The sequence below is a fragment of the Pongo abelii genome, chromosome 12 (genome assembly GCF_028885655.2).
Source record: "Pongo abelii isolate AG06213 chromosome 12, NHGRI_mPonAbe1-v2.0_pri, whole genome shotgun sequence".
NCBI lineage: Eukaryota > Metazoa > Chordata > Mammalia > Primates > Hominidae > Pongo > Pongo abelii.
The window spans coordinates 107,916,145-107,933,728 of record NC_071997.2 but is presented as its reverse complement, the minus strand read 5'-3'; the positions used below and the strand labels follow the sequence as shown (position 1 = coordinate 107,933,728).

At 49.5% G+C, this 17,584-nt stretch overlaps 1 protein-coding gene across 8 annotated transcripts in view; it reads right to left on the bottom strand.

Moving 5' to 3' along the window:
* The window catches only part of ADCY3 (adenylate cyclase 3), a 102,472-nt gene that overhangs the window by 46,664 nt on the left and 38,224 nt on the right, over positions 1-17,584 (bottom strand). For all 8 annotated transcript variants that reach the window (XM_054548291.2, XM_063713748.1, XM_063713749.1 and 5 more), the window contains exon 3: positions 7,129-7,278. In XM_054548291.2, the coding sequence (XP_054404266.1) occupies positions 7,129-7,278 (150 nt within the window). The remainder of the gene's footprint in view (positions 1-7,128; positions 7,279-17,584) is intronic.

The following is a 17,584-nucleotide window of genomic DNA, read 5'->3' as shown; positions in this document are numbered from 1 at the left end:
GACTCTATCTCAAAAAAAAAAAAAAAAAAAAAAAGATTTAGTACAAAAGAGTGAATAGGCTACCGTGTGTGCGTGCGTGCGTGTGTGTGTGTGTGTGTGTGTGAAAATTCTATAAACCTCTGAAAGGTTACATTAAAAAGATAATAATGAGTGGTGATTGATGGATGGGGGCTGGATGGCTAGGGGAAATGAAGGCGGGATGACTTACTTTTCCTAGTATACCCTTTTTCATACTTTTACGATTTTATACATGCATACTTTTGCTATAGAGGATCTTACAGCAGGCCAACCCTCCAGCCAAGAACAACTATAAAAGCTGGATAAAATACATAAAAAGAACCTAGCTCTTTAAAGGCAATGGGAACAATCAAAGCAGCCAGGATTTGAGGGGCCAAGATCTCAGGGGAAGGGAAATACATTTAAGTGAGCCCAATGCACTCCGCCATTTTTCCTTTGCAACCAGGGTCGAAAGGCTGGAGAGAGAGCAATGATGAGGGCTTTCAAGGGGCTGGAGAAACAAGGACTGTGAGCAAGGATTCCAAGGCAGAGAGAGTAGAGGGGCTAAGACTCCGGGGAAAGAGAACCATACAACAGTGAGTCCGACTTTCTGTACACTATTACCCTTTAGTATTTGCATGGGGCAAGAGACCAAGAATCCAAGCAGAAAGTGAGACTAAGAGGCTAAGCTTTCAGCAGTCTCACATTGCTGAGCAGTTCAAGATACCATGAGAAAAGGACCAGCCTTTCAGGTAAGACCCCTGAAAAGCTATTTCCTATCTGCCCCTGCTCTAACCATCTGCCACAAGAAAAGTAAATCCTCCCTGGAGAGACACAACATTATTCAGAACCACTACTATTTCCCATGCACAAAATCTAGTATTTAATTTTTAAAAATGCCAGGAGGCTAAAGCGGGAGGATCGCTTGAGGCCAGGAGTTTGAGACCAGTTTGGGCAACATAGTGAGACTCCATTTCTACAAAAAAATTTTTTTAATTAGCTGGGCATGGTGGCACACGCCTGCAGTCCTAGCTACTCAAAAAGCTGGGGTGGGAGTTTTGCTTGAGCCCAGGAGTTCGAAGATGCATAAGCTACTGCACTCCAGCCTGAGCGACAAAGCAAGACCCTGTCTCAAAAAAAAAAAAAAAAAAAAAAAAAAAGGCCAAGATGCCAGGTTTCAACAACAAAAAAATGCATACCCATTGGTATTATTATGGTTGCCAGTCAGGAACTTTAAAATAAATGTTTAATATATTCGAAAAAATAGATGACAAAATAGGAATACATAGGGAACTAAAGTCCAGTTTTTAAAATCAAATGGAAATTCTAGGACAGAAAAATATATAATTGAAATTGATGACTCAATAAAAGAGCTCAACCACTGATCTGACAAACCAGAGGAAGACAGGATTAGTAAACTGTAGATTAGGCCCATCAAAACATTGTCTGAAGTGCAAAAAGAAAAAAAGATTCAGGAAAAGAAGAGAGATACTTCTGGAACATGGTAAAAATGTCTAACAAGGATATTGAGTCCTAGAGGAAAGGAGCGAATGGGAAGAAGCAATAAAAAGATACTGGCTGAAAATGTTCAAAACTGACGAGAGACGTCAAACCAACATTCAAGAAGCTCTTTGAATACCAAGCAGAGCAACTGCAAAGAAAACTCCCAGGCGCAGCATCGTAAAACTGCTGAGAACCAAAAACAAAGAGCATTGGGAAAGCAACCACATGAAAAAGTATGCATTAATGTAACAGGAGCAACAGTCTATCTGACAACTGGCATTTCAACAGGAATGAGGGAAGCGGGAAGGAGAGTGAAATGCTTTTAAAGGGCTAGAAGTAAAAAATGGCAGCCTAGAATTATCTGCAAAAAGTCTTGGCATGATTTGAATGTGTCTGTTCAAAATTCAGGTGTTGCCAATGTAATACTATTAAGAGGTGGGGCCTTTAAGAGGGGATCAGGCCACAAGGGTTAAGGCCCTTTTAAAAGAGGCATCACATAACTACAGCTAGCCCACCCTTCTGCCATGTATGGACACCAGAGCAAATGCCGGTGCCTTGATCTTGGACTTCCCGGCCTCTAGAACTGTAAGTAGTAAATTTCTGTTCTTTATAAATTACCCAGTTTCAGGTATTCTGTTGTAGCAGCACAAAACAGACAGAGACAGGTATCTTTCAAAAATGAAAGCAAAATAAACACACTCCTAGTTAATCAGAAATGGAGAGAATTTGGTACCAAGAGACGAGCATAAAAGGTAACACTAAAGGGAATTCTTCAAAAAAATGAAGCAAAGAAATGGAGAAAGGAAGAGCAATTGAGAGGGCAAAACTGTGGGTAAATAAAAGTAAAGAATATTATGAGATAAGAATATTATATAAAATAATCACAATAAGGGATTGTGGGGTTTAAAATATGTTGAACTAAAACACATTACAGTAACAGCCAGAAAGTGGGGGACAGAGGCTTGTGAAATGAAGTTAAAAGGTTGCGAGGTCCTTGCATTGTGACTAAAGAGGTAAGTACTAATTTGGGGCAGACGACATAGTTGACATTATTTCATTTTTAAAAGATTTTGAGATTTGGCAGAATACACATTATTCTCAAGTGCATCAAAACTGACCACATGCTAGGCCAAAAATCAAGTTCTAACAAATTTCAAAGGCTTGAAATCAGAGTATGTTCTCTGACCAGAATAAAGCCAAAAAACAACATAATTGTAAACAAATCCTCAAATGTTTAGAACTTAGTGCACTTCTACATCGCCCATGGATCAAAGGCATTTCAATGAAAATTAGTAAATATTTTAAATTAAATGACATTGAAAATATGGCACATTAAAACTTGTGAGATAAAGCTCAAACAATGTAATGAGTGAGATCTGTAGCATTAAATGCATATTTTAGGAAAGAAAGGCTGGAAAATGGTCATCTAAAGTTCTATTTTGGCTGGGCCTGGCGGCTCACACCTGGAATCCCAACACTTTGGGAGGCTGAGGAGTTCGAGACCAGCCTGACCAACATGGTGAAACCCTGTCTTTACTACAAATACAAAAAATTAGCCGGGTGTGTTCCCAGCTACTCAGAGGCTGAGGCAGGAGGATCCCTTGAACTCAGGAGGTGGAGGTTGCAGTGAGCCTAGATTGCACCACTGAACTCCAGCCTGGGCAACAGAGCAAGATTCAGTCTCCAAAAAACAATAAAGTTCCATTTTAAGAAGGTAAAAAAGGACACAAATTAAGCCCAAAGAAAAAAGAGGCAATGACAAAGTTTAACTTAGAGATAAGAGGCTGGGTGCGGTGGCTCACGCCTGTAATCCCAGCACTTTGGGAGGCTGAGGCAGATGGATCATGAGGTCAGGAGATCGAGACCATTCTGGCTAACATGGTGAAACTCCATCTCTACTAAAAAAATACAAAAAAGTTAGCCGGGCATAGTGGCGGGCACCCGTAGTCCCAGCTACTCCGGCGGCTGAGGCTGGAGAATGGCATGAACCCGGGAGGCAGAGCTTGCAGTGAGCCGAGATTGCACCACTGCACTCCAGCCTGGGCAACAGAGCGAGACTCCATCTCAAAATAAATAAATAAATTAATTAATTAAATAAATAAATAAGAGATAAGAAATGTACAAAGAAAGCAACAAAGATTAACGGTGGTCTGCTGAACAGGCTAAAACAATAAGCCTTAGCAAGACTGATTAAGAAAAATTTTAAAAAGGCACAAATTATCTTCGGTAATAAAAAAAGGAACATCATTACACATTTCAGACAAAAGATAAAAAGAAAATATTAAGAATGTTATGCCAAAATTTTGAAAACTTGAATGGACATGTTTCTGGGGGAAAAAACCTCTCTAAAACCTATATAAAAGGAAATCTAAAATCTGAACAACCTTATTATCTATTATGGAAACAGAATCTTCCCCAAAAGAACACTCCAGGCCTACAGGACTTCATTAGTGCCTTTTTTTTTTTTTTTTTTTTTTTTTTTTAAAAGACAGGGTCTCACTTTGTTGCCCAAGCTGGAGTGCAGTGGCACAATCACGGCTCGCTGCAGCCTCAACTTCCTGGGCTCAAGCGATCCTCCCACCTCAGCCTCCTGAGAAGGTGGGACTACAGGCATGCACCACCACACTCAACTAACTTCTTAATTTTTTGTAGAGATGGGGTCTTGCTTTGTTGCTCAGGCTGGTCTGGAACTCCTGGACCCAAGTGATCCTCCTGTCTCAGTCTCCCAAAGTGCTGGTATTATAGTCATAGCCGCCTGCCTGGCTGTGACTTCTAAATTTAAGGAATAATCCAATTTATCTTCAAACTATCAGGGGTTAGAAAGAGGGAACACTTCTCAAATTAGTTAATGAGTTGGGCATAACCATAATACCAAAACTTGTCAAGCACATGGAAAGGAAGGAAAATGGCAGGCAGGTTTCTCTCTTGAACAGAGACAGAAGATGTAAGGAGAATGTAGGTAAATGGAAACTCACAGGGGGCAGGATTCCAACCTTCCCAATGGTAACAGTGCTTTACCAATCCCAGTGGGATTCACACAGATTCCTCCTTACCCTTAAAACAATCTCTCAGCAGGGCACGGTGGCTCACGCCTATAACCCCAGCACTTTGGGAAGCCGAGGCGGGTGGATCACCTGAGGCCAGGAGTTTGAGACCAGCCTGGCCAACATGGTGAAACCCCGTCTCTACTAAAAATACAAAAAAAAAATTAGCCAGGTGTGGTGGCAGGTGCTTGTAATCCCAGCTACTTGGGAAGCTGAGGCAGGAGAATCGCTTGAACCCGGGAGACGGAGGTTGCAGTGAGCCAAGATTGTGCCATTGCACTCTAGCCTGGGTGACAAGACCAAGACTCCGTATCAAAAAAAAAAAAAAAAGAAAGAAAGAAAGAAAAAAAAAATCTCTCAAAGAAGGTTTTACATATGGGAATACTGAAGTCCAAAGAGGGGCAGCAATGAGCCCAAGGCCACACTCAGGACAGAGCCTGGCTAGACAAATTCATCCCACTTGGAGAATTCTAGGCCCCGGCTGTGTGCCCAGCTAGGCCTGAGGATGCACCTTACCCCTCAACTCCCCCCACACCTCTGCACCTCCCTTCCACCTAACCTGGACCTCTCCGTCCTGGGGCCAATGTCTGCTCTGCCGCTGCAGCGTGGGCAGGCAATGCAGAGAAGCACCAGTGTGGCCTGGGCAGGCTGCTAGCACCTTCAGGAGCCCTGGGGCACCCAGGGATGACCCTCTCTGCTGATGCCCGGGCTCCCTGCGCTGACCCTGCCCAGAGGGAGCATATGGCCCTGGGTGTTAGAAAGCAGGCCTCATGGCCCCATGCACTCGGCCTACCTCTAAAAAGCTCTATGGGTTACAAAGCACTTCTGTGTTTCTCATTTGACCCTCAAGAAACCTACAAGACAAATGTCAATACCTCCACTTTGCAGATGAGGAAAAGTGAGGCTCTGTAGGGTGGATAACTTATCTAAATTATCTACACGAGGACAGCCCCAGGGTGAAAACAGGGCCTTCCTCATCACACCAGGGAGCCCCCACAAGACGGTTCAGTGTGAGTTAAGATGTCCTAGATTGTATAATATGAGACAGACAAGATCGATGCAGACAGACATGCTGAAAACTGCACAAATGTTATATAAAAAGAACGCTCGCCTAGCTAGGTGGTGACACATGCTTTTTTTTTTTTTTTTTTTTTTTTTTTAGTGTAGAGAACCCAGAGGGATGCCGCCACAGTGCGAGATCAGATACAAACAAGAAATGAGACAGTATAAAAAAAAACCCAGAAATTGAAGAATGCCTTTCAAGGGGCTTTACAAGCCAGGAAAGGAGGATTCTTTAAATATACACAGGCCAAAGCAGCTCCTCAATAACCACAGGTCACAGGGCCCAGGGGAAGGGGCGAATATGATAGGCTACTAAGCCTGGAACTTTGTCACAATGACAGCCAGAGAAAATCCCCTCCCATGGGGGCCTTCTGAAACGAATGAGATTGGTAAATGGGGAGGAAGAAAACATCCCCAGGACAGTGGAATCGGGGGCCCATCAGCTAAATGACTTAGTGTATGCCTCGGAACAGCACTGTCTAGAGAATGTGAGTGAGGCCCGACGGTGGGGCTCCTGCAAGCCAAGGGCTCCAGAGCGGCCCCCGAAACCAAGGCCCTGTCCACCCGAGTGGCAGCATCTATGAAAACAGCAATTTCAGTGAATCAGGAGCACACAGAACCTCCTGAACACAAATGACATGGTTCCCAGAGCAGAGAATCATAGTGTCAACCTATTGAGTTTGTTTTTGAAGGGGAAATAAACCTATGGATAACAGGAAATTGGTGGGTGTAATTTCTGGAGACCTTCAAAAATCATGTGAGATGAATCCAGGCCAAAACTATGTAAAAGCCTGAGTGACATGAGAACTGGGAGGACGGTTCGGCCATGGAAGAGACTGGAGAAAAGCCAGGAAACCGAGGCAGGGACAGCCAGGCCTCTCTCCAGATGGAGAATGTAAACAAGGGCATCCCCGGGGAACAGGCTGGTTTTCCTTCTTCAGCAGTGACCTCAGATGGGAAGGTAAGGGAGGGAGGAGCTCCCCTGGGTGGGGGTGTGAGGCTGACACACTTCACCCAGCAGGGCCCTGAGGCCGCAGGATGGGTCAAGGCCCCACCCGCAGCATGAGCAGGTGCACAGGGTGGATCTGTGGTTGGACCAGCAAAAGCGGTGGGGGAGGCGTGACGTGAAGGGATGCCCATGATGCCCCTGACCCTGATCTTGGTCCCGAGAAGGTCATCTGAGAAAGGAATGCAGGAAGTCATAGCTGGATGCTTGGGCAATGCATTTCTTTAAAGGGAAAAGTTTTACATTACAGAAACAAAACAAAGAGCAGGAAGGCAGAAGAGGAGAGATCTGGGTCAAGCAGAAGCAGATTTAGGAGTGAGAGGCTCCCTAAAGCTCAGAAGCTGCCCTCTAATGGTGAGGAGCCCAGAAGGCCAAGTTCTGAAGCAAACAACTGAACAGGGTGGATGAACGCCAAGCCCCACAGAGCCAGGGGCTGCCACTCTGGTTCCTCTCCCTCTGACAAGGCCACAGTCCCTGAGCCCAAGCTCCAGGCCCGAGGCCTCCCGAGAGCCTCACCTGCTGCTGGCTCTGCTCTTCCAGGTTCATCTTCACCTCCAGCGACTGGCGGGCCTCCAGGAAGGCCTTGCGGTGCTTGCGGTCAGCCATGTAGTAGGACATGATGCCCACAGCGATGGCGCACAGGTAGAGGAAGACGTTGGCCAGGATCTACACCCCAAGGAAGAAGAGAGAAAAGGCCAGGGGTGAAGGCACATCTTCAGAAAAGGGGATGGAGGAGGTGGGGTGGGTGGTGACCAAAATCAAACCTCAAGTTGCCCAATGTCCAGGGAGGGGCCCAGCACAGCCTTGGACCCCAGAGCCTCAGACACCACCACATGTACCACGGATGGGTGGTCCACCCAGCAGCATGGCTCAAGGCCTGAAAGGCTCAAGGGTTTCACGAGGGGCAGGGTGCAGGCGTTCAAGGCTGGCTGAGGGGCTGTGGATCCCCCCTCTGGCTTCCCAACAAAGCAAGGCTGGCCAGTCCCTCCACCTGTGAGGCCTGAGCAGACCCTCTGCCACCCATTCATTCCTTCATGCATTTGCTCAAGCAGCACTCACTCAGGTGCTCTGCCAATTTGTTGGGAAGGAGGGTGCACAAATCTCAGGTCCCACTGAGCAGGACTGTGTAATCCTAAAAGCTCAGATGGTTTGGGATGCAGCAGGACCCCTGAAGAGGTCCCAGGCTGATTCAGTAGTCACAATGTTTACCTTACACATGTGTCATAGGTTTCTAGTTTTCTGGGATTCACAGGTATCCTCTCAGCTAACCCCACCTGCCAGCAGGTGAGGGGTACCCAGTACCAATACTCAGGTCTCAAGCTATTGTGGGGGTTTCCTGGGACTTGAGGTCTCCCGCACTGCCTGCAAGGTCAGTGCCCTGGCTCAAAGGGCTTCTGGGGCATCAAGTGCCTCTTCCATCCCTGGCACCGTGAAGATGCCCCAGGTGTCCTGGCCCACTTCCATAGGCTGTAGGGACTGCAGATCTGAGGGTCTCCTGCTGGGGTAACCTTGGATATAGATCTGAACATCCCAACCCTGCCTGGCGGCCAGGTCTGGCTGCTGCTACTCTGATCTTTGGCCATGACTGGGCCCCAACATGGCTGGACCAAGTGCTAATCCTTCCTACTTCTCCAAGACCACTGGCCTCAGTAAGCCTTTTCAAGCAAGGCCTCTTTCCTGGTCTGGCTCCTCCAGCTTCCCTGGCACCAGCTCCATGCCCTTCCCCCGAGGCTGTGGCCACCCTCCCAGCCCTGGTTCCCCGACGCCTCGCCTGCTAGGTGTGGTTTCTCGGAACCGAGTTTGGAGTTGAGAAATGAGATGGGAAGAGAAGCGGAAGAATTTCTCAATTTCTGGCCCTCAGGGGATAAAAGATTGGCCTCAGAGTAGAATGGATTCTGGGGTAGGTGAAAAAGGCAGGGAAGTCAATTTTTTATTTTTAAACAAGATGGTCTAACAGACAACAAGGGAGGCTGGTTCTGACATGAATTTTCTGGGTTCTCTTGGTTATGCCATATCCCCTGAACTGTGTTGTGTTTCATCAGAGCTGATCAATACTTGCCCTGAGGATCAACCACCACCACACCCGGCAGAATGTTCCTGCAGCCTCTGTGGCACTCAACAAGGGCCCGCTGCGTCATGAATCAGGAGGTCAGGCGAGTCTCAGTGCTGGTCAGCAAGTCACCGGGTGTAGATTCCCAAGCTCTGCTGGAGTCTGGTTCCAGCCTGTAATGACCTGTTGACCTCTTGGGTCTGAGCAGCCCCAGTCGCCTACCCCGTTTGTGGGGCAAGTCTGTTGGGGCAGGACAACCCACCCCTGTCTGAGTGGTCAGTACCCTATGGCCTCAGGCCACTCAGTCAACACCTGAATGGCCAGCCTTATTGGAGCCAGAAGGGAACTGTGAGTGCAGGTTGGGAAGGAGAGGCCTCTGTGACTTGGGGGAGGCTCAGGGACTGGAGCCAGCCAGACTCTCTGGCCACCTCTCCTTCCCTCCAGCCTCCTTCCCGGCTGGGCCTCTGTGGGCCAGGTCTTCTTCTGGCCTTGCTTTTCCCCTCAGAAGTGAGGCAGACAAAGACCAGACAGTGTCAGGGCCGGAGGGAGCTTTGAGGGGAGCTGATTCTCAGCTCACCGATGAAACTGGAGCTCAGAGTAGTGGTTGGACCTGGAAAATTGCCCAGCTGTTGAGGGGCAGGCTCAGAGTCCAGGGTTCCCCCCGAATTTATGTCCCCATATTGTATGTACCTACAAGTGCAGTGAAAAAGCAGATTTTATTTTTAAAAACTTGCAGATCAATGAAAGAAATACTGTCCTACATAGAGGGTCACGAGGCATGAGCCAAGCCTGACCCTGCTTCCAGCCTTGGGTCATAATCTTTGGTGACTGGTGTGAAGTTTTTCTGAGGCAGTTGTTCTGGTGGTCTGCACAGCAGGTCTTAGGTAGACAACCGAGGGGGTAATGACAGTAACTCCTTGCACAAGCTCAGTGCTGCTCACTCGATAGAGCCTGTCCCTATGAGATGGCCAGGCAAGGCATGTCAATCCCTGCCAGGGAACTCCCTCCCTGCCTCCCAGTGAGCTCATTGTTTCTAGAAAATTCTGTGAGTGCCAGGTCTTGGGTTTCCTAGAGCACCCCCAATTCTCTCAACTTGCCTCAACTGAGGAGGAGGACCCCCTGGGGCACTGCCCCCTGTTCCATCCCTATGGTCCCTCTCTCCCACGAAGTCGTGGCTACAAGGCCTGCAAGGAGCTTGGCAACCCCCAACCTCCCCCCTGCCCCCCGTGGGTGTAGCTGATGGGAGGCTCAGCCACAACCCTACAGGCCAACTCACAGCCTCCAGGGCCAGGCCACAAATCCCATCGGGTGATGCTGCCAAGCCCAGAAAACCTCAAGCCAGAAGCAGGAGCCAGCTTTGAGAGAGAAGATTCCAGAGTGAGCCGCAGGAGCTGCGCTGGTGGTGGGAGAGGCTCCCGACACGGTCACCTGGGAAGATGGCAGCACCCTGGGGCGCTCACGCAGCGGGTGGGAGGCGAGGGTGGCAGCAGTGCTCCCAGGCGACACTGACGTGCAGCCTGGGTGGGGAGTCCCCCTCCCGGCCTCAGTTTCCTCACCCCAGCATCACAACATTAAGTCCTAGACACAAGCACGCACTTTATCAGCCTCATCTCCTCTAACTTTACAACCAGTGCCGAGGCAGGTGATGTCACTCTGGTTTTACAGAAGGAATTGAGATTAAACAAGGTGTTAAAACGAGAGGGTGAGATCTCCTCCCACATTCAAATCTCATTATTCTATGGTTCAAAACCCCTCCCTAAAGCACTCCTCAACTTATTTACATATTTCACAACCCCATCTTTTCCCAGAAAGGAGTGTAGACTTCTTTTTTTTTGGCGGGGAGGGAGGGGGGGGTGCGGTGGTGCAGATAGAGACAGGGTCTCACTCTGTTGCCCAGGCTGCACTGCAGTGGCACATTTAGGGCTCACCACAGCCTCAAACTCCTGAGCTCAAGCGAACCTCCCACCTCAGCCTCTTGAGTAGCTGGGATGACAGGCACACATCACTAGTCCCAGCTAATTTTATTCTTTGTAGAAACGGGGTCTTGCTATATTGCCCAGGCTGGTCTTGCACTCCTGGGCTCAGGTAATCCTCCTGCCTCAGTTGCCCAAAACAATGGGACTACAGGCATGAGCCACCATCCCTGGCCTAGAGATTTTTTAAACTGAAATTTAGATGATCATGAAGATACTAGCCCTATAGCACTTAGGTGTGAGCTGCACGCATTTTAAATCTGAAACAATACTTGCAGATTTTCCACAGCTTCCATACACAGTGGTGGCCATTATCTCTAAGCTAATAAGATTCAGAAATTTCCTGTTTCATATTTATAAATGTGTATCTCACTTAGCAAAATGAATGTGCCCCTCAAAATATGTCTGTAAAAAGTAAGTTTCACTCCTTCAGCAGTGAGCAGGGCACGGAGCTGGCCCTGGGAGGGACGGTGGCGTGACATCGTCCCTGTCCCCAGGGCCAGGCAGGTGTGGCCGCAGGAAGGACTTGATGCTGGGTAAGCAGGGCAGCTGCCGTTCCTCTAAAACACATCCCTCAGGATCGCCTCTCATTACAGGTGAAGAACTGAAGACCCAGGAAAAAATTCTGCCTCTGGGGAAAACTTGAACCCTAGTGAGAATCTGAAATAGGTCTTTCACGTCACCATGACACATGGGTTTCTCTGCACCAGGCCTTGAGCTCTGCTGATCTGGGATTAATTTGCCGGTGCTCCCACTCCAAGGTAAGAGTGAGAAGAGACCTTCCTTTTTAGAACTCTTCTCCCTCCAGGGTGGCCTTCCCCACATCCACCACTTTGCAAATCCCTCGCCCCATTCCACCCAACCTGGCCCACTTGGCAGGCTCCTGTCCACCTGGGAGCCCTGCAGAGACCTCCCATCTGCTCCATCACCTGTACTGCTGTGCCCAAGGCAGCCCCTCCTCCTCCCCCATGTCCCCGACACATGGCCCTGCCACTGTGTGCAGGAAGGTGGGCACTGTCCTCAGCCCATCCTGGCCCCATCCAGCCCTAGGTGCCCAGGAAGCCTCACGCTGTTGGGTGGCACAGATGTGGGTTACGACTCTACACTCACAGACTCACCGCCCATCCCTCCCCCCTTCTGCCTCTGGTCAGCAGGCGAGTGGAGCAGAAGCCATTAGTAAACATGACCTTCTGGCCCTAGGTCCTTCCTGGGACCCAGCTTTGCTGCTTCTAGCTTTCCAGGGAGCATCCCCTACCTACCCCAAGCCACCCCTGCCTGAAGAACAAAGAGGAACAAGGCTTAGTCACTCCCCTGAGGACAGCAGACAGGGTACACTTTGGGAGTGATCTAGAACATCAGACAGAGCAGACCAAGAGGCAGGAAGAGAGGTGTGAACAGTTGGGGAGATCATATCCAATCAGGGTGATGCTGAGGACGGCTTCACGAAGACGTGGGCATTAAAGAAAGATGGGGGCGTCTCTCTGAAACACAAAGACCAGCTCAGACACCACACTGGGTGAGTGGCACACAGGAGACTCCTCCCTCTCTGGAATCATGAAGAGCAGCTTATTCCCAGGGCTCCTGCTCAAAGTGTTCTGCACACACAGGCACCACCTGACCACCAGACAGAGAGGGAAGAGGCTCCTTGGCCTGGGGCGAGACAGCTGGCACTCAAAGCCTTAATCCTGGGCCCAGGGGCAACAGCTGTACCCGGGAGTGGCTGCACTGCCCAATCCCGGGTCCTGGGGTGACTCACCAAACCCATGAGGTTGATAAGCCTGCTCCGGACACCACCAAAGTCACCTCTTCTTGCCCCGTGGTCCCCTTTAGACTGCACAGCACAATCAGGCTCTGCGATGACAGAGGTGTGCAGCCACTGGGGTCTCTATTTGTAGATCTTTTTACAAGTTTTCTTAATCCTAAAGTTTTCCTGGAAATAACTTATTTCAAAAGAATTGTTCTGCTTTTTAAAAATATACAACATTTTTAGGATAATAAAATGCACCTCCCAAATGGATAAACACTTGGACTAAAGCGTCATCTAACCCATGACAGCCCAATAAAGTGTTTCTAATATCCCGGCTCAGAATGCAACCATGAGAACATTCCTTTACAAAATCCTCCCTCCTGGAAGTTTACACATCGCAAGATCCTTCACGTTTGCTAACAACCCGTAGGGAAATGGGGCTGCTCTAAGTGGGACTGTCGAGTGGAAGTCACCCCACTGGAGGCGGCTTGGTGGCTCTCTTGCCCAAACCAATCTCTTCCTATAAGCTCATTCCAGCCTGAAGATTCCAGAACACTCTGGAACCGTGGACAAGAAGCTGAGCGAGAGAAAGCTGCTCAGAGTGCAGTGCCCGTGTCGCCCACAGAGACCTATGACATTCTGCGGCTAGAGGCCAGCCGCACGGGAACCTCGTCATTAAAACTTACTCAGATGCTTTGGGAAAAAGTCTCCTAGCAGCCATGGGGCAGGAAGGAGGAGGGGAGGTGGCCCCTCCAAAGGCAACCAGCCTTCTCCCACCCAAGGAGGCCCAGCCAGAGCCTGTGAGGCCACCACTCAGCACAGATGGGTCCCACTTCTGGGGCCACTCTCGCTGTAGACCTCTGTAGAGGCTGCTGCAGTGGCTCCTTAAGTCCCTATGAAATGTCCCTACCCCTCAGAGGCCTTCCCTGCTCACCTCTACTCATTCTCGAGTCCTGCTTTGAGGCCCAGCACAGAATGTTCTGCACTTGCCCTTCTCTGTCCTCACTCCTTCGCCTCATCGCCTGGAAAGCAAACTCCACGCAGCTGGGACACGGGTTGTTTCCCTGCTGGCTCCCCAGCACCCGGGACTGTGGCACATAGGAAGCCACAGGCAACAACTGGCAGACGGAGGGGCGGGAAGAGGTCAGGCCTCACGGACACATAGACCTGCACATGGCTGCCCGCAGGCTGTGTGCCCTGGAGCAAGTCGCCTGCCTCTCTGACATGGCTCCTCACCTTTGCAGTAACCCCACAGGCTGTTCCAGTAAGACTGAAAGACTGGGCCAGGTGCGGTGGCTCACGCCTGTAATCCCAGCACTTTGGGAGGCCGATGTGGGCAGATCACGAGGTCAGGAAATCGAGACCATCCTTGGCTAACACGGTGAAATCCCGTCTCTACTAAAAAAAAATGCAAAAAGTTAGCCAGGCATGGTGGTGGGCGGGAGGCTGAGGCGGGAGAATGGCATGAACCCGGGAGGCGGAGCTTGCAGTGAGCTGAGATCGCGCCACTGCACTGCAGCCTGGGCGACAGAGCGAGACTCTGTCTCCAAAAAAAAAAAAAAAAAAAAAAAGACTGAAAGACTGCACACAGGGCTTGGCACAAAATACACCTTTCATGACTTTTTCTTTGCTTCCACAGAAGGCAAATTAGTACCTAATAATAAAACTTTGAGGACGTTTTACGAGAACCTTCATGTTCATCATTCTATTTGTTTCTCACAACAAGAGGAGGCAAGGCAGAGTTTTCTTATTCTCATTTTGCAAGAGACTTAAAGTCAGAGAAATAAGCTTCCGAGCCCCCAGTCTCCCAGCAGACCGAAACCCAGACCCCCTTAATCCGGGGCCAGGGCTCCCCTCCCTCAGTACTATCACCTTAGCTGAACTGTGATGGATGTCTGCCAAGGCGGGGCTCAGCAGGGGCACAGGGGGGCTCCCCAAGAGCTAAGGATCCAGTTAGGACCTGGAACATCTGGGCAGGTGGGAAGGAGGAGGCATAAGGTCTGCAGACAGTGAGTGACTCTCCCATGCTGCCTTGGGCAAATTCTAAGCATCGCTGCACCAAGAGAGACTCTGGGATCTCCAATAAATACAACCTTAATCAATACAACATGAGGCTCAAGCCTGGGGCGCTGCTGCCATGCCCTTCCAAGCTGGGTATCTGCCAAGTTTCCACTTGTGCCTCAAAACAAAGGGGCCTCCAGAAGCTTTCTGCTTTTTTTATAACTTGTGCATCCCTTTGGTAAGAGATGTTCAATGTCTACCCTCTTCCAAAACAAAGAGGACTTCCAGAAGAGGCATCCAGCCAACCTGACATGTCAGGCAAGGTCCCTCATGATCTGCCAGGCAGCCAGAACAGCTTCTCAGGTTGCGTACTGCCAGGGGTACCACTACACAGATCTGTCGTGATGGCTTCCCTAGAGACACGGAACATGGCAGCCTTGGCCCCAGGCTCTACTGTCTTGATTCTGGTTGCTCCTCAACAGGCTCCCCTCCCTCCAATCACAACGGGCCTCTCTCCAGTCCTCCCTACAAGATGTGCTATTTCAGGGATTCAAGGCTCCAACCAAAACAGCCTGCCCCTGCTGCCTGTGGAGGTCCACATGTTATGACGAGTCTGTGACCTTACCCTTGTCAAGCTCTTAGCAGAAATAATAATTCAAACGTAAGAGTATCAGAGCTCAAAAGAGAATAAAAATGGTAGAAAGTGACTAGGTAGCTGCTTTAGATGAGGTCTGAGGAAGACAGCTGGCCCTAGTTCTGCACTCCCCTGCAAAAGTATCACACAGCCACATCCTTGCAGAGTATAAAGTCTCCTTCCGGCTGGGCATGGTGGCTCACGCCTGTAATCTCAGTACTTTGGGAGGCCAAGGCGGGTGGATCACCTGAGGTCAGGAGTTTGAGACCAGCCTGGCCAACGTGGCAAAACCCATCTCTACTAAAAGTACAAAAATTAGCTGGGTGTGGTGGCAGGCACCTGTAATCCCAGCTACTCGGGAGGCTGAGGCAGGAGATCGCTTGAACCCAGGAGGCGGAGGTTGCAGTGAGCGAAGATAGCACCACTGCACTGCAGCCTGGGCAATACAGCGAGACTCCACCTCAAAAAAAAAAAAAAAGTCTCCTTCCTTCCTGCTGACTTTGACCATGTGATTTTCTTTGGCCAAAAAGACGTTAGCATCTATAACAGCAGCACATTCTGAAATGCCCGTGAGGGCTGGCTTTTCCTCTTGTGATTCTCCCATCACCAGAACACCACACACCAAGAAGCTCGCTGGTACAACAGAACAAGAAACTGATACAGCAGAACTGATCCCAAGCTGTAGCTTAGAGCCAAAGCCATCAGAGCCCAGCCCAGATCAGCCCCACCCCAGCCAACCCACAGATGTGCGAGTGAGGAATGCGTGGCATGAGCCACCGAGTTCTGGGCTGTTATGCAGCATTAGGTGAAAACAGCTAGCACCGATGTTAGGACAGGTCTCTCGGAAGCAGTGTCATTTCAACCGAGAAGTGAATGCCAAGCAAGACCCAGCCATGGGAGAGGCCGGAAGGAAGGGCATTCTGGGTGGAGAAGACACTAGCAGTGCAAAGGAGACCTCCCTACAGCATGAGGCACAGCCTTCCCTCAGTGCAGCTCCTGATGCGTCTGTGTGTATCTCCCAAGAGGATGCAGTAAGTACCTGAGATCACGGGTGTCACTGACATTCGTAGCCCCAGGGCCTTGCACAGCTATTGGCACATAGCAAACGTGAGCTGTGTGCACAGCTACAGTGGTAAAAAGAAGCTGAAAGAACAGTTCATTCTCCACTGAAGTGTTCCCCCTTGATAAGGGAGCCAAAATGAAGATAAACAGAGAAGTGGTTTTCAACCACAGGTGATCCGCCCACCACCGAGGCCATTCCGCAGTGTGTCTGGAGACGTTTTTGACGGTCACAACTAGAAGGACGGGTGCTACTGGCCTCTAGTGGGTGGATGCCAGGGATGCTGCTGAACATCCTACACTGCACAGGGCAGCCCCCACCACAAAGAACTATCCAGCCCCAAATGTCAACGGAGCCAACGTTGAGAAACCCTGGCCTGGAACAACGCCTTCTTCCTTTTTGATTCCTGAGTGTTCACAATGAACTTTTTCTTAACCTTTTCCATCAGAGAATAACGAACTCTGAAGCAATGGTGTGAACAAGTAGATTTACTTTTATGTCAATTGTAGAGTTTGTGGGCTAAGAGAATGCTCCTGATACTTACTGAACATAAAGACACAACAGCCTGATCAGTGCACCCGCCCAGAAGGCCCACGTTTCAGGGGTGTAGATGGTCAAAACCAGAGAAGGCCATCTGGTCAACCTCCCCATTTCCATGCAGGAATGGACAGCTCAAATGTAGCATCTTATCCTAACCCAGGGATTACTCACTTGGACTAGGCTTTGGAGGAGTTGGTGAGCCCTTAAAGTAGGGCAGAAATCACACTTTGCCCATCTCTGGGAAGCAAGTCCATTGCTCTTGTCAGATTCTCCTAAGGATCTGTTACCCCAGATGACCGAGAACCACAAAACTCCTCAAAAGCTTCCACTCCTCTTGCTGCTTCACTAGACACACAAACATCTGCTCACAGCATTTCCTGTCTTCTCTTATTGATGTGACCTCATTATTTAGTCACCTTGGTCTCTTTCTCCAGGCCAAATAATTCCAATTCTATTTAAAGAAGTCCATTTTAAAGCCGAATCATGTTTGGTTTCAGGTCTTTTTAAAAAGTGGTCAGTTCAACTCTATTGAGTACTCTGGTGAGTGGCGGACCCCATACTGGACCCTGGAGATTATAAAATTACCTCAAGGAGCCGACTCTACTGGCAGTAAAGAAGCTGGCAGTGGCCAGGCACAGTGGCTCACGCCTGTAATCCCAGCACTTTGGGAGGCCGAAGTGGGTGGATCACCTGAAGTCAGGAGTTCGACACCAGCCTGGGCAACTTGGTGAAACCCCGTCTCTACTAAAAATACAAAAATTAGCTGGGTATACAGTGGCACATGCTTGTAGTCCCAGTTATTTGGGAGGCTGAGGCACAAGAACTGCTTGAGCCTGGGAGGCAGAGGTTGCAGTGAGCTGAGATCACACCACTGCACTCCAGCCTGGATGATGAAGTGAGACTCTGCCTCAAAAAAAGGGCCAGGCGCGGTGACTCAAGCCTGTAATCCCAACACTTTGGGAGGCAG